This window comes from Ciconia boyciana, chromosome 12 (assembly GCF_034638445.1).
Source record: "Ciconia boyciana chromosome 12, ASM3463844v1, whole genome shotgun sequence".
NCBI classification, from domain to species: Eukaryota; Metazoa; Chordata; class Aves; order Ciconiiformes; family Ciconiidae; genus Ciconia; species Ciconia boyciana.
Window position 1 is genome coordinate 22,258,397 of NC_132945.1, and position 14,580 is coordinate 22,272,976.

General features: G+C 37.7%; 1 protein-coding gene across 4 annotated transcripts in view; it reads right to left on the reverse strand.

The window, feature by feature from the left end:
• Positions 1–816: 816 nt before the first annotated feature.
• The window catches only part of LOC140658461 (ubiquitin carboxyl-terminal hydrolase 12-like), a 32,398-nt gene continuing 18,634 nt past the window's right edge, over positions 817–14,580 (reverse strand). For 2 of the 4 annotated variants that reach the window (XM_072876921.1, XM_072876919.1), the window contains exons 4-9: positions 13,548–13,774; positions 12,255–12,331; positions 11,288–11,371; positions 10,432–10,629; positions 8,340–8,418; positions 817–3,176 (exon numbers count right to left, since the gene is read on the reverse strand). In XM_072876921.1, coding sequence (XP_072733022.1) covers positions 3,075–3,176; positions 8,340–8,418; positions 10,432–10,629; positions 11,288–11,371; positions 12,255–12,331; positions 13,548–13,774 — 767 coding nt within the window. In that variant the 3' untranslated portion in view covers positions 817–3,074. The remainder of the gene's footprint in view (positions 3,177–8,339; positions 8,419–10,431; positions 10,630–11,287; positions 11,372–12,254; positions 12,332–13,547; positions 13,775–14,580) is intronic. The other 2 variants (XM_072876918.1, XM_072876920.1) reach the window with 2 other exon arrangements.

The window sequence follows — 14,580 nt, forward strand, 5'->3', positions numbered from 1 at the left end:
AAGCTAAACCCACATTGCTTCCGGACGTTCTGATTTTGGTCGTTTGCCCTCGACAAAATTAATTCTGGGTAATACTCTTTCTAAAGTGACTGAAAGTCAAACTCACGTTCACTAGAGTTAAAATTAGCTCCATTTATTTATTGCTAATGTGTGACCCAGCAGGACACAGACCAGACCCTATTTTGGATTTAAAATGTGTTTTTACAGAGCAGCTGTCATTTTCAAATCTCATTTGCTTCTATTGCGTTCTGACCTAGTCCCATGAATTCCTACTCACAGGTGGAGCCTTTGATCAAATTTGCCCCTTCTAAAAGTGAGCTCCAGAGAACAACACAGAAATGAAGACCTCTCCCGCAATGAACCTGAACAGCTCCAAGCATACGGTACTATTTTTGCTTTTAAACGCCCCTGTTCCAGATCAGTCAGATAATATTTGCAACAAAGTCTTATGGAGTCCGACAGCAAGGGGTGAAAGAGGGAGAAGGAAAAAGGAAATCCCAAGGAAAGGCAACGGCAGAGCTACAGGGGATGATGGACAGATGAAGGAAAACCAGCAGTGGGATGGGTGTCAGGGGAAAAGGCCCGGGGTAACCTCCCCTCAGTGTACCAGCACATCAGTTATAATCTACGACACCAAATTATTCATGTCTCTTGGTTTAAACCACTTATGCACAGGTTATATGCATGCAAATACAGCGGGGTCAGAATCCCTCAGCCAGCCAGCATGGAGGGTGAAGCCAGAGAGAGCGAGCAACTAACCAATTCCTTTTATTCCTGCCTCAGATTGAAATTCAAGGAAAAGCATTTGGGCCATGTGCTTTTGATCATACATGACCTTTATTGGAGACAGGTGGGGTCATTTATTATACAGAAGTAACATCACACCATTCTCTTCCAATTTAATTCCTTTTAGTCTCCTTATAAATCTGTAGCAAAAGTGCACTTTTAACAGTTTTTAATCTATAGTATATATCTTTCAATATTATCTCTCAGTCAGGTATTTTATTTGTAAAAACGTATCGCCAGATATACAAAATACATGTCTAGTGTACTACATTAATTTTTGTATTTACTGTTTAGATTATTTTTAACTCAGTGCTCTCTTTTTTAAATTTTTTTGCAAGACTTAGTGATGACAGGCTTCTGGTAGCGCCACCAGGAGAGGACTCACAGCTTGTGTGTGAACACGGGGAGAAGACTCTTAGCCAGGAACAATTTTCACACAATAGGAACAAGATGACAAGAACGTTTGCTGTTATTGAATATGTCTCTTAAAATGACAGTACTCTGTATAATAAAAAATAATTAAAAAACCCAATGTCCATATTTTATCTTCTGGAAGAGGAGATGTGGCCGGAGAATGGAACCTGTAACCAGTTGGAATACAATGGTAATGATTAATTTGCATTTTGAAGACAGGCGTTAATTGCTAACATTACGTTTCTGGTCATGATAAGAAGAAACAGATACATACAGCCACCACAAGAAACTGTTTGTGAAATGCTGTTCTCCTGAGGACGGTATTTTGGTAAAATATGTTATATCCTGTACAAGCCACAGAATTGCATAAGTTAAATGTCCTCAAGAACAACAATCACTGGTATATACCATGAACGGCTGTGCTGGGAACAACCACACAGAGGACAGCTCTTGTGATACCTAACAAGATGAAGAAAGGAAATAGTCATTTCCACTGGTAGTTTAGAGCCAGCTGCGACAAGCTTTGGCACGGCAACAGGACTTTTCGAAAAGAAAATTACAGAAGATTTTCTGAGATTTCTTACAAACTTCCTTAGTCTTTTCTTTCTAGTTATCCTTGAGATTATAATATATACACACGTAACGGATAATTACTTAATTTCAGTCTTCAAAAGACTAACAACTTCCCCTGTTAAGCAAGGCCTATAGAGGTAAAACAATCAGAAGCATTTTTAGGGGGGTGTTATGATTCCCAGATCGACACAAACATTACCAACAGATGATGAGGAACACTTAGCAAGGTAATGTCTGGGTTAGTTGGTTTGTTTTCCTTCTTACTTGTTCATTATCTTGAAGACTAAGAACAACGGGATTAGTTACATGAATAATGCTTCCCTTGGTCAACCCTTCACCATTAGTGCTGTTTCTGTGTATTAGCATAGATTCAAAATGCTAGTTGCATCAGTTTACTATGTATTGAATGAAATGTTGAACAGATCCTGTTTCAGAATGAGGGCACTTTTGGTTTACGCAATAGCTCCAAGAAATGCTGTAACTTCAAACTTTCTACAGCAACTGGTTGCCAGACGTATTCTTCAAAAGGTAACTGCTTGTCTGCTCCCCTTAAATCTGCAGCAATGTGGCTTTGAGTCAAAACTTCTGCTTCAGAAGAAAAACGCACAATAGACTAGGCTGAATATGGACCAAGTTCTATACCTTCTGAAGAAGAAACAGAGCAGTAAAAATAAAAATATAAAAAGAAGCAGTGCTGTTAGTGTTATCTAAAACCAAGATAATGCATAATGGGGAAATTTACAATGCTGCAGAGAGTTTTTTGTCTGTTTTTTTTATAAAAATTACAGACTTGACATTTCCAATATGTCTTAGCTTTGTACTGCTTCTCAAGTCTGAGTCACCAAAAATATCCAGCAACCAGCTGCTGTTCATATCCTAAAATATGCCTTCAGCTGACACTGAATATTGAAATCATTCTGCTAAAATACAGAAAAACGACGATGGTAGAAACCAAGGTATAGCCTCAGGCCAACATTAAATGGTAAAAATTCTACAGTGCTACTTTAAATCTCTTCTTCAGTTCATGAACAAATAAGCAGCCAGGTTTCAAGTAGAGGTAACACAGATTTTGGAAGATAGCACGTAAAAAAAGCCCAGAAAGAAAACTGGAACAAAAGCTCTTCTTGTTCGGCAGTCAGCACTAATCCTCCATAAAACAGCAGGGAGAAAACTTTATTCGCCCTGCTGGATCTGTCCTGGTCCTACAGCAACGAGGAACTGCTTCTGCTGTCACAAATATGTTCCATTTGGACGTATCTTGATCCCTTTTTTCTTTTATTTGTATACACATATCTTTTGCCTTAGTCTCTTGACTGGTAGAAGAGGATATATCCAGATTCTGAGTTTTTGGAAATGTCTGATGTTAACCCATAGAATTCTTCAATGGCCTGGGCATCAATTTTCTGAAAATTAATGAGAGTTATAATTAGCGTCAGTCAAAACACCACCCTAAGAATCCCGTTCCCAGACAAAGCATTATTTTCAGTTCTTGGGACCAATGCTGGAAAGCCACGCAGTATTAATACAACAGTATTTCAATATCATTGAATTCAACCAAACACAACAAAACATTTTTCCACTTATTACCTCATTCACTATTGAAAAAAAGGAAATAAAGATGAAATAATAAACCCCTCAGAAGCAGTGCACTCACTGTAGTTTGTAGCTGGACTACAAAAAGAGGGATCCATGAAAATGTATCCTTAAAAGAGTACATGTCATTTTTATATTTGCTTTCTCATTCAAACTGGTGTTACCTTTCCTGACTATAGATTTGTAATGTAAATGAAAAACAAGCAGTCACGATCAGCAAAGAAGATTTTTGTACAGTTGGGAGTACATAAGGACCATCTTGAGCAGATTTACCATTCAGCTAAAATAACTCCAGATTTTAAGGTTCTTGTGACCCTCTTATGTAGAGAAGTCCTGCAAGTGCTACTGGTAATTATACCATGAAATCTGTGGATCTCATCTGATTATGATCTTCTGGTCTTATGAGAGCTTTCCTTCCTTAGGAATTGCTGGTACAATGCCTACCGGAATATTAACACAAGGTTTGTGTTTTAAGAGAAATAAATCATTTGCCATATTAATAGAATTAAATGGTCTGCTTATACTTGAAGTTGTGAACTATGCGCAGAAAAGCAGTTTTTCATTTTATACTCCAACCAGCAAGGCCTGTAGGGCATTTTAAAGGGCTTTTAAAGATGCAAGTTCTACAGTCTTGATCCCGCTCCTGAGAACGATTGGCTTCACATTACTGAATTTGATGCTGCAGTCAGCAGAGAGCAAGCGTGGAGACCAAAACACTGAAATAAAATACTCCCAGTGACCTGCGTTACTCAGCACTCCACTGTGTTTTAGTATTTTAAAATACCTTTAGGACTCTGGATCGACAGAGATGAGAGGCTGAAGTAGCCTGAATCTGTTGTGGAGGACCAAAGGGAGACTAGCCTAAAGTTTCCCTTTATTCCCCAAGGAATAAAGTGGAGGAAGCAAAGAAATACAAGAATACAGAGGCTCTGGGTTGAACACCTGCTTTGATCGTGAGAGGGAACAGCGGAGAGCAATTTGTGCTTACATTTTAAAAGAAAGGGACCATGCTATGGCTCCATCAAGGAGTCTCCTCAGCTACAGAATCCCTCTGGCAGTATGCTAAATCATTGCTCACTGAACAGACTTTAGCATCACCAGCAACACAAAAGCATGGGTTTCTCTAAGTGGCACTGCCAAACAACCTGCAAGTTTAGGCCATCCTTTTCCCAGCCTTTTTGAAGCACAAGAAAAACACATAGTCAGTAAGTTTCCAGAAGATGCACCAACTGCAGGACAGAGCTGCAGAAGTTCTCCCTTGAATAGTTTTGTTAAACACTTTCCGTTAAAAAAAAAATAGGGGGGAAAAAAAACCCCAAACAGATGTTTTGTCTTTCTCTCTTCTCCATTCAAGGACTTCAGAGAAGCTGAAATACCCTACTGAGGGCTTTTGCATTTTCACACAATTGATTAACATAACGTCTACTACAGACTGTTAGATACACATCTTAACAGAAAAAATAGCAAAAGAACATTCTTCAGTCCTTGTAATATATTTAGCAGACGGCTCAAACATGTTTTAAGTGCCAACTAACTCGCCATGCAATCAAGTCTATTTCCACTACTCATTTTGAATGCAACTCAAACATTTGATATAGATTAATTCATCCTACAGATATTTTTAGTTTTATCACGGCAAAACCGACTTCCTTTTTAAATTTCACTACCACAGAAAACAGTGGAACTGAAAGAGGATTATATAGACTCTATTTGTCCCATCCTTAGTTGATCACATATATTGTGGACAGCAAAGTTTTACCCAGTTGCAGCTTTACAGTAACAACCAGTTGATGGTTTCACAACTACTTTTAGGATTCTGCAGCCTCAGCTGGCATTAAGATCATTTTTACTGTTAACTGAGCTCAAATATCCTTTGCTCATTTCCAGACAACTATTCTGGTTCCCCAAACCAAATCCTTTTCTTCCATACCATTCACAGCATTCAACCAAATGCTGCAAATCTCTGAACAAATATTTAAGCAAAGACGTACAATCATTCTCCCCCTTTTCTCAATTTGGAGAACTTCCTGGGTGGACACTTTTCCCTCTCTGTTTCAGATAAACATCGTCGCTGTGATGGATCACTTAGCTGCTCTAATGACAACATGCCAAATTAGCCAGAGATCATTTACTCAGGTTTCTCAATTAATTTTGCTTGGCGCAGTATCCCGTTTGGACTGATTTGCCTCCTGGATATGATGCAGTTGCTTTTCAGATATGCTGTAGCCTGTTTGATTATCATCTGTCTTCAGTTTAATTGAAAGTTGGCCTTCCAACCAAATCCAAATAGATAAATAAATATGACTTCACCGCTTCTGACATTTAGTGGGCAATAAGGATAAACTACTTCCTATTGACAGTTCAGAGCTATTAATTCATGTCACTTGCCAAAAATGCAACAAATCTTTTTAACTGTATTTAAGGGGAAGAAAAGCTTTCTCCTGTGTTCTCTTTCAGTTGCAATATCTGTATACAGGTACAAGGGCTTTGGACTTATCTTCTGAACTCCGCTGACTAACACCTGTTTTGTTATGTAGTCAGTTCACACCTAGAATGTTAAGTCTCCAAAGCTGAAAAAAAAATTTTAAAAAATCTGCTTTCATGTTCTTAGAGTCTCTGAAGAGCAGAAGGCTCCTGTGGTTAGCCCTAAAACCAGAAACTTGTGCAGAATTCACGTTTTAGGGGATGTGGGGGTTTTTTGCCACTCTGTTTTTGAGGACAACCTCTGTAATGTCAGACATCACAATGTATTTCCTGTGGTGTCACCTTAAGGCCAATCACAAGCAGTTTGAAAATACTACTTGGTCAAGTTCAGAGTAGATATTTAAACCTCTTTAGGCGGCAGACGGAGCTGACAAAAGTAGTTGCAGCTTGACTTCACTTTTCCAGTGAATAGCCCACAGCACTAGTAAGGAACTAATTCTCAAGAGCTGATGACTAAGTGGGGAGAGAGAACAGATGAGTAAAACCGCAGCTACTTCTTCCAGCATCCTGTAGCATCAGCAAAGGAAAAGCAGTCTCCACTATCCTGTTCTCCTTGATCACTCAATCGCCAGAAATTCAGGTGAGTTCTAGAAGGTCGAGGAAAGAGAAAGGGTGGTACTTCCTAGACAGAGGGAGGCAAGATGTAAGCTTCACGTTAATCACACACTTAGAAGGCAGGAGCAGCTACAATGGATAGTCAGTGAAGAGATCCTCTGGGGCAAACCCTGCAGGAATCCTTATGCTACGCTCTTCAAAGCAGGTCAAGGAGAAACTGTTCATCAGAAAGGGCCAATGATCTCAAATGACTCATGTGCAATTTTTCATGCCCTCTACCAGTAGGAAAAACAAAGCCCAAATGTCACAGAAAACAAATAATACATGCAAACACCAGCCAGGGAGAGTCTTCTAGCAGGAAAAGGAATCTCAAAACTTCCGGATCCACAGCTGGGGCAGAGGTAGTGCTACAGGATGGGGCTACATTGCTAATCCTAATCAAGACAAGTGAAAACTCAAAGAACCATGGAAAACACAAAAAGTAGAAATTTCAGATCAAAGAGCTTTATTTTTACAGCATTTTAGATAAACTCTGTAAAAGAAGATGAACTTAAAAAAAGAAAGCCATGATTAAAGTTAGAAAAGCAACTCAAAGGAAAAAAAAAAGCATCCCTCCAGGAGAGAGGAACTACATTCTGGCTTAATTGTGACAGCTCCTTGAATTTATTGTCCAATAACAGACAGCACATATTTAAAAGCTATGTTTTGGCACATCTATAAGTGCCAACAGTGTTTGCAGATAAAAAGAAATTCCATTTTGACTTAAAAGCTAAGATACAACAGAGAAGTGACTGATAGAAAACAAATATAGAACAACAAGATGGTTATTTTACAGCTACTTTTAAAATGTAAAGTTTATCTCCTGGATGGAAAAGACAGTGAATATTTGCATTTAAAAATATTGAAGTGAACACTATTTCCAAAATTAGCTGTCACAATTACATACTTCGGCCATGACAGAAACAGAGGAAAATACCCCTCAAAATATAATAATGGGAGAAAGGCAACTGTTCATAGTCATACAAGCTATCCAAATCACCAGAAAGTCACCCCTGATTCAGGGGTGATCACCACAATTCAATCACCAAATCACCCCTGAAAGTCACTTTGAGCTGATGCTCAAAGCTAAGCAAAGATTTAAAAAAAAATAAATTGGAGAATGTACTACATCATCTTTGTATCAAAAAAAGCAAGGATTTTGCTGCATCTATTTAGACACTTAGCATCAGGTCTTAACCTTGACCATGAGATCTCAGAGGCAAACAGTATGTTTTCATCTTTACAAAAAGCAGTTCTACTGTGGTATTTGTTCTACTATTTGATATTTGCTTAATAATTATGTGAAATACATGGATAAACAAATATTTTGGATATTAGTCTTTACAGATATGTTAGTCGAAAAGTTAAGGAAAAATGTGCTTGAGCAGACTGTTTAAACATTATCCCCAATAGCCCACACATCTTTGTATACCCTCAGGACCTTACTACAGTCTCCCAAGTCTTTTTTACAGTTTTTCTACACTTCAATTTGTTGGGGAAAACTGCCTACAAAAAAAGGTTAGAAGTGCTTAAACGCAGCAATGAAATGCAACTAGCACAAAGCGAGTTAGTAACAAAAAGGAGCCCAAAAAGTGGGCTGAAATAAGAGCATTTCAGATCTTGAAGACAATGGTGGTATTTCAGCCTGAACGGGTGCACACCAAGCCATGTCTGAGGTGTCACTACAGTCCTTGTGTTGGTTTGCCCTTCTCCACACTACATCTATAGAAGATGCACAAAAATGCTGAAGTTTACTTCTGAAACATCCAGAATTATTCTGAGCACGTGTTTTGCTGAAATACTTTCACAAGTGCAAAAGCAAATCCCAGACATAAAAACAGAGCTGGAGAGTGCTGCTGTCTACACTTGTTTTCACCACGTAAAAGCAGACCTACCTCTACAATGTCATCATCAAACAGCAACCAAAAGCCATGGCTCTTCACAATGGTGATATAATGTCCACGATTTGGACCACTGCCAGAAAAAAAAAGGATTGAAGACTTATTACTCTTGTGCCTACAAAGACAGGACCACTGCTCTCCCACATGATTCTAGCTATTACTGGCAGAGTTAGATTTCCCGGCTCTTAATGTTGTCTAATACCACTCATAACATTGTTTAGGTTCTTAGATTTTGCCAAATTGCTTAAATTAAAATTTCTGTCTTTGCTACTTGCTAAATACAATATATTCAAAATACACTTTTTCATAAATATTTTAGATAGTCATCATATATTTAAAAAAAACAAAATTAAAAGCCAGTTACTTCAATCACTGTTTTGTCGCATTCACCACTGCTGAGTATTTTGACCGCTCTTCAAAAACTTTAATAACTGTCTGAAATATTTTATTTGCACAGGAGATTTTTTTTTTTTTAATTCTTAGTGTGGTTTAGCCTATGGCTGACTGCAGCCAGGCTTTCTGCAACTCCTGTTCCCAATTTTCCAGGGGCAGTTTCCCAGCCGGATTCTATCACCTATATCCTGAATGCTTACCTTGAAGGGAAGGGCCAACAAAATGACCTAACTCAAAGGGAGATGGCTCTGCAGAGTAAAGGCAGGCAGATCACCCTGAAAAGGTAGCAGTTTGGGATAATATGCTCTATGGATGGAAAACTATGAGCTATCACTCTACTAACCTCAAATTCTGAGAGAGCAGTCAAGGGACACAGCGAAAAAAAAAATTATTTGTTTTCCCCTCTGGGTTTACTTTTTACTTAGCATCTACATAAGGCTTTAAAACAACCTATATTCCTATCGGCTTTAGGCAAAAGAAAGTACTTCTCCAGTCGTTCCAGAATTACTGATAAATGTAACCACACAACCTGTCACAGAATGAAACGTCTTTGTTTGGAGCAACTAAATGAAAAGTAAAACTATAAGGGCAAAATATGTAAAACAAGTTCTGAGAACTCAAATATTTAGAAAATATAGTTTATCTTAAGTCTTTGGTAAGTTCCTAGTAAGAATTGAAACCAGAAGAGTCACATGACTCCTAAAAGCTCCATATAAGACAACACGTTTGAGAAGAAAAAGCAAAGCCATTTAATACATCTAAATTATTAATCACCATTGTTAAAACATGTAAGTGTAGTTATAGGTACAGCAAATTAAGAATATACAGAAGAAAATGCATAGGATGAGATCTTCAAATGATAAAAATAAATAAAAAATAGCACAACTGTACTACAACAAAATCACCTAGAATTATAGGTAGTTTATTTATACTAAATCTATGCAGTATTAGTGTGTTGATTATATTGTCTTGCTCCTCACAAAGATGTTTCAAAACATTTGTGTGCTGTAATAACTTATTACTTTAAAAATCACACTTCCAGAAGACAGTTATAAATATTTTTTGCCTTCCATGACTGCTTTTTTCCTGAAAGTGCTCAAAATTTTTTCTGCTTTGCTTTTAAAAACAGAATTAAAACCACTACAAGAACAAAAATTTCATAAAGAGAATAAGGATACTTTAAAAAATCAGCAGTACACAGTTTATTCCACGTGGTGGCACCAGCTTCTAAAAAAACTTCAATGGTTTAGCAAGTAGCAACATGAGAACTGTAACTTAATTCTCCTTAGTAAGTGGTTTTCCAAGATTTGTTTTTATTTCATTTAGCTTTCCTAGAAAGTAGGGTTGGGGGTGGGTTGTTTTTGGTTTTTTAAAGACTGCTGTTACTTTGCTGCAGCTTAAAGAAACACCTTGTCTTAATTGCTGCCATATTTGAAAGCTGATAAAAGAGCAAACCTGTGTACTCAGAAAGCAAAATTTTAAATGGTAAAAAAAGTAGTAAAAAAAGACCGATACATTAAAAAAAAAAAAACCAACAACAACTTTCAGACAACTAGCTCTGATGCTGCTTAGCATGCTCCCATATTGTCAGCCACTGTACTGCTATAAAATGGCATATGGGTGACAGACTCCTCCTAAGAAAAGGCATTCAAAAAAAGGCATTTAAGGCCCAGAAAGCACAAACCCAACATACCTGCCACAGTGAACAACTACAGCCACAAGGTCATACATTCGGTCAGGATTTGTAGCATCTCCTGAAGTGTTAAAGAGCCGGAGCTCCAAGGGAAAGACTACACGGTAGGAGAGTTTGGTGTATCGATGCAGCTGGTCCATGTATTTGAACCTTTTTAAGTGCAGAGCTAGAATCATGGGCAACTTTTTCACTCTCATTCTGAACCACAAAAATATGTTAAACAAAGAACAAGGTATTAGCAGATCACCTAAAACAAAGCTTTGTTCAAGAACAGTTTCAATATGAAGAAGCTTCTTAAAAGGCATCTAAAATGTTGATGAAGATTTTCAAAAGGCTGCTTTTCTCATGTATATCCCAGTGAGAATAGGCAATATTTATTCTGAAATATTAACTACACAACTGACATATGAATGCAAGACAACTGCCTATGTTGAAAACATCAATTTTCCATCACATCAGTGAGAAGAAATAGATGGAATAAATCTGTCTTGCCGCTCTGGCTGTGACCAAGTATGGGGTGAGAAATAAGATTTTCGTATACAGTATTCATAGTGAAAGCAGATGGGACGGTTTTCAGTGGCTTTAAGCTGATTAATGCTAACTGGGGAAAATGCGAATGTCTGGAAGCACCAGATATAAGCTCTTCTGGGAGGAAACAAAATTAATCTCTTCATTTCTCTCTGATAAGGTTGCCACAAAGTTACTTGGTCTCTCCACTTTTCCTTACTCCCTTCCCCACCAACCACAGACCTAAACAGTCTTACATTTTCTTTTTACTGAATTCACAAGGTGTATTTTTCCAACAGCTGCCCATTTTAAGACAACATTTACATTAGCCTGAATATTTGAACCTTACCTCTTCTGTGCTTCCTGTTTACTGCGGCACTGCTCACAATAGTATTTATATTCACTGCATAGAGTTTCAGTATTACTAAACCCTCTGTGGAAATTAAAGACAAGTCAGATAAGCGAATAACGCTGAAAAAACCCAAAGTACACACAGAAGATGAAATTCCTCTTACTCGTATCACTCATACCTCCCAAACACATTTTAGGTGTATCTGTCCCAGTCTTGGGATGTAGTACCAATGTTCAGCTGGAAAAATCTGGACATTACACCCTCAAGTATTAACTGAGTACTTTCTGGGCAGGAGTCAAACACAATAGGTAATAAACAGCAATAAGGTGATTGTGTTTTGTTTCCAGAGGTAGCCACTCCACGTTTTCTCTGGTGGCGGACATTAAACATTAAGACTTATAGCCATTAGCCACTGACTAGCCAAAGTCTGGATTAGCTTTCAACTCCTAGCAATTATATATCCATTATCAGCTATTAAAAAGCCAGATGCTATATGCAACTTGCAGTATCCTAGCAGCTGATAAGCCTTGGATCTAGCAGTCAAATACATGGAGCAAATTTCTATCCGCAAAAAAACCTCTGATCACAAACATCAGGACCAGACAACTGAAATGCAATAACAATATTAAAATAAACAAGAATTTATTATGAAACCAAACATACCATGTTTAGCTTTGATAAAACCTGACTATATGATGTAACAAATTAAAATCCCCATAAAAGAAAGCGAAAATCAATCTCACATATCACTAAGAAATCATCATACGCATTAACTACTACAAACCGCTAAGAAACTAGCAGCTTCAAAAAGCCACGATAAAGATAAAATGACCAGCACTCTGAACAGAACATATTTTAGCGTAAGTCAAAGCCTACAACTGTTGCACAATAGAGCAACTAAGCTAGGCTCTTTCCTTCTGACCAAGGGCAGGTATTTTTTCCATTCACAAATATTTTCATTTACCTTAGACAGTGTGTAATTGATGTATTTTGTTCCACATCAACCGATAGATCCAGAAAGTCCTCATCTTTGCTACTAACCTTGAAAAAAATAAGAAGAAATATTTCATAACAGTTTAGAACTAGCAGATTTCTTTTAACCATTTCTGGAATGGTGCAATGTCCTCGTTGCAAGTAGAGACCTTCGTGATAAAAAATAAATATACACACACAGAGAGGCCCTTTCTTGAGGTAAACTAAAACTGAAGAAATAATCTGATGTGTTGTTACAATCCAGAGAGGAATATTAAAAAAAAAAAAAAGAAAAAGCCCAAACCCAGGAAAAAAAACAAACCCAAAAACCTTTCTTGCAAAACATCTCTCCCCCTTGAGACTTCAAGACACATCTCCTTACTTCACTGGCAAAACCAAGTTTTTAACCACTCAGAGCTCTCAGAGCTGGAGAAGCTTTAACTGTATTCCACTCTGCTTTGTAGACTGATACAGCTTTCTGCTGCATTTCAGAGTTTAACAGTAAATACTTATAGGAAATGCAGAAACAGGCAGATGGGTTTTCAATTAAATGGGTTAGCAGTTAGGAAAACCATCTTTCCATTTGTGGAACAGTCACATTTAATTTCAAAGTTCTTGAGACAGAATCTTATTAATGTCATTTTTAGAGCTTCTACTCACCATATAGCCATAATTTTAGATTTAAAATGCCAAGAACAGTCATTTCAGTTGTAATCGCTTCTTTTTTTTCCTCTCTCCATCTGGGTTTTCATTTTTTTAGAAATATTAAATCAGACATAGCACATGGCTAACTACAAATTCCTGGTCTGAAGATGGTGTGGTGGTTCTAATTCAAGACTTTGTGCACCTCTTTTGCTTTCAAGTAGAGTGGCTATGGACCAGCACCAAGAAGCACAGACTTCCAGTTCAAGAAATTCAGTTAATTCCAGAGTTAAATAAATAGCGAGCAACTCTCATGTAGAAACACAACATAAACTATCAATCACTGACACAGGAAATAACACGAAGACAAAAAGGCAGCTTATATCAGCCAGGTGCAGACTGCCTTGATGGAAACAGGGAGGAGGAACAGAAAAAACACTATGCTTTTTCTGAGAAACATACCTTAATGAGTATTGGTTTGAACATAGAGGTGATACAGTCATAAAATAGGCTATGCTCCATATTTTAATAGAGAGAGTGCAATTTCATCTATCCTAATAAATGAAAAAGTGTGCTTAGTATTAGGGAAAATGATCCAGAACCTGTGAAAAATCTAAGAGGTTTTGTTTTGGTTTAAACGTACAGCCTCACAGTTAAGACATCTGGTTTCATTGGTTAGTGTTCCTTGGAAGATTTCATGGACCCACGTCAGATCAGTCTTGTCTCCTTCTTCACTCTCAATGCTGCCATTCTGGAGTTTGCCATTCTGTTTCTCCTGCTTTTTCTCTTCTTGTAGTAAGTCAGCAATAGTGTTAAGTAGGTAGTTTAGGAATTCATGTGCATCCTGCTGCATATAATTGTCAAATAATTCTGGAAAGGAAGAGATCAAGGAGAATGAAAAAATACAGATACTTCATAATATCAAGTTACTATGTTTTTAGCAATCAGTGTGTGCCCTTTGCTCTTCTCTACCCTATTATACAGTTGTGGGCTAAAGTGTTAAGAGTCTTTGAAAAATTGTACTTTGTTGTTCTCGCAACGGATGTTAGGTTACCCTCACCTATTCCTCAGGTTGCAAGAAACAGGCAGCTGCAAAATAAGGTAAAGGAAACTTAGTTTGGGCGTTTCTTGGAACTGAAGAAAACCATGGTTGGTTTTGGGGGTTTTTTTTGTTGTGGTTTTTATCTTTGGGGAGGGAGAGAAATAAAGAAATTCAGATGTGTTGCCGTCAGCCATTCGTTCACTAAGTCCAGCATCAAGGGGTAAAAATCCTCTACTATAAGTTTGTTATCTTTTCAAGTTCAAGCAGAGATGATAAATCAACATACAGAACTCTTCCTCACAAAGTAGCACTGGGAAATAACCACTAGCTCTCATCATAAGGAATTTATCCTACTGCAAATGTAAGAAAGCAGGCTAAGGGTGCTTAAGTTTCCTTAGAGACTTTAACTTTGCCCAACTCTGTGAGGTCTGTTTAGCCCATGACAATTCCTAGCAACGACCTGAAGTGTGCTGACTTGCAGCAGACCTCTACAGAACACGATGCCAGCGTGGAATAACTGGGGTACTGAGACTTGTGTACAAGCTCTGTACTTGGTCTAAGCAAGTACAGAAACAAAGGTATCTAGATAATCCTCTTAGGACACAGCACAGTTCTGATATAATCTCTGTTCCTA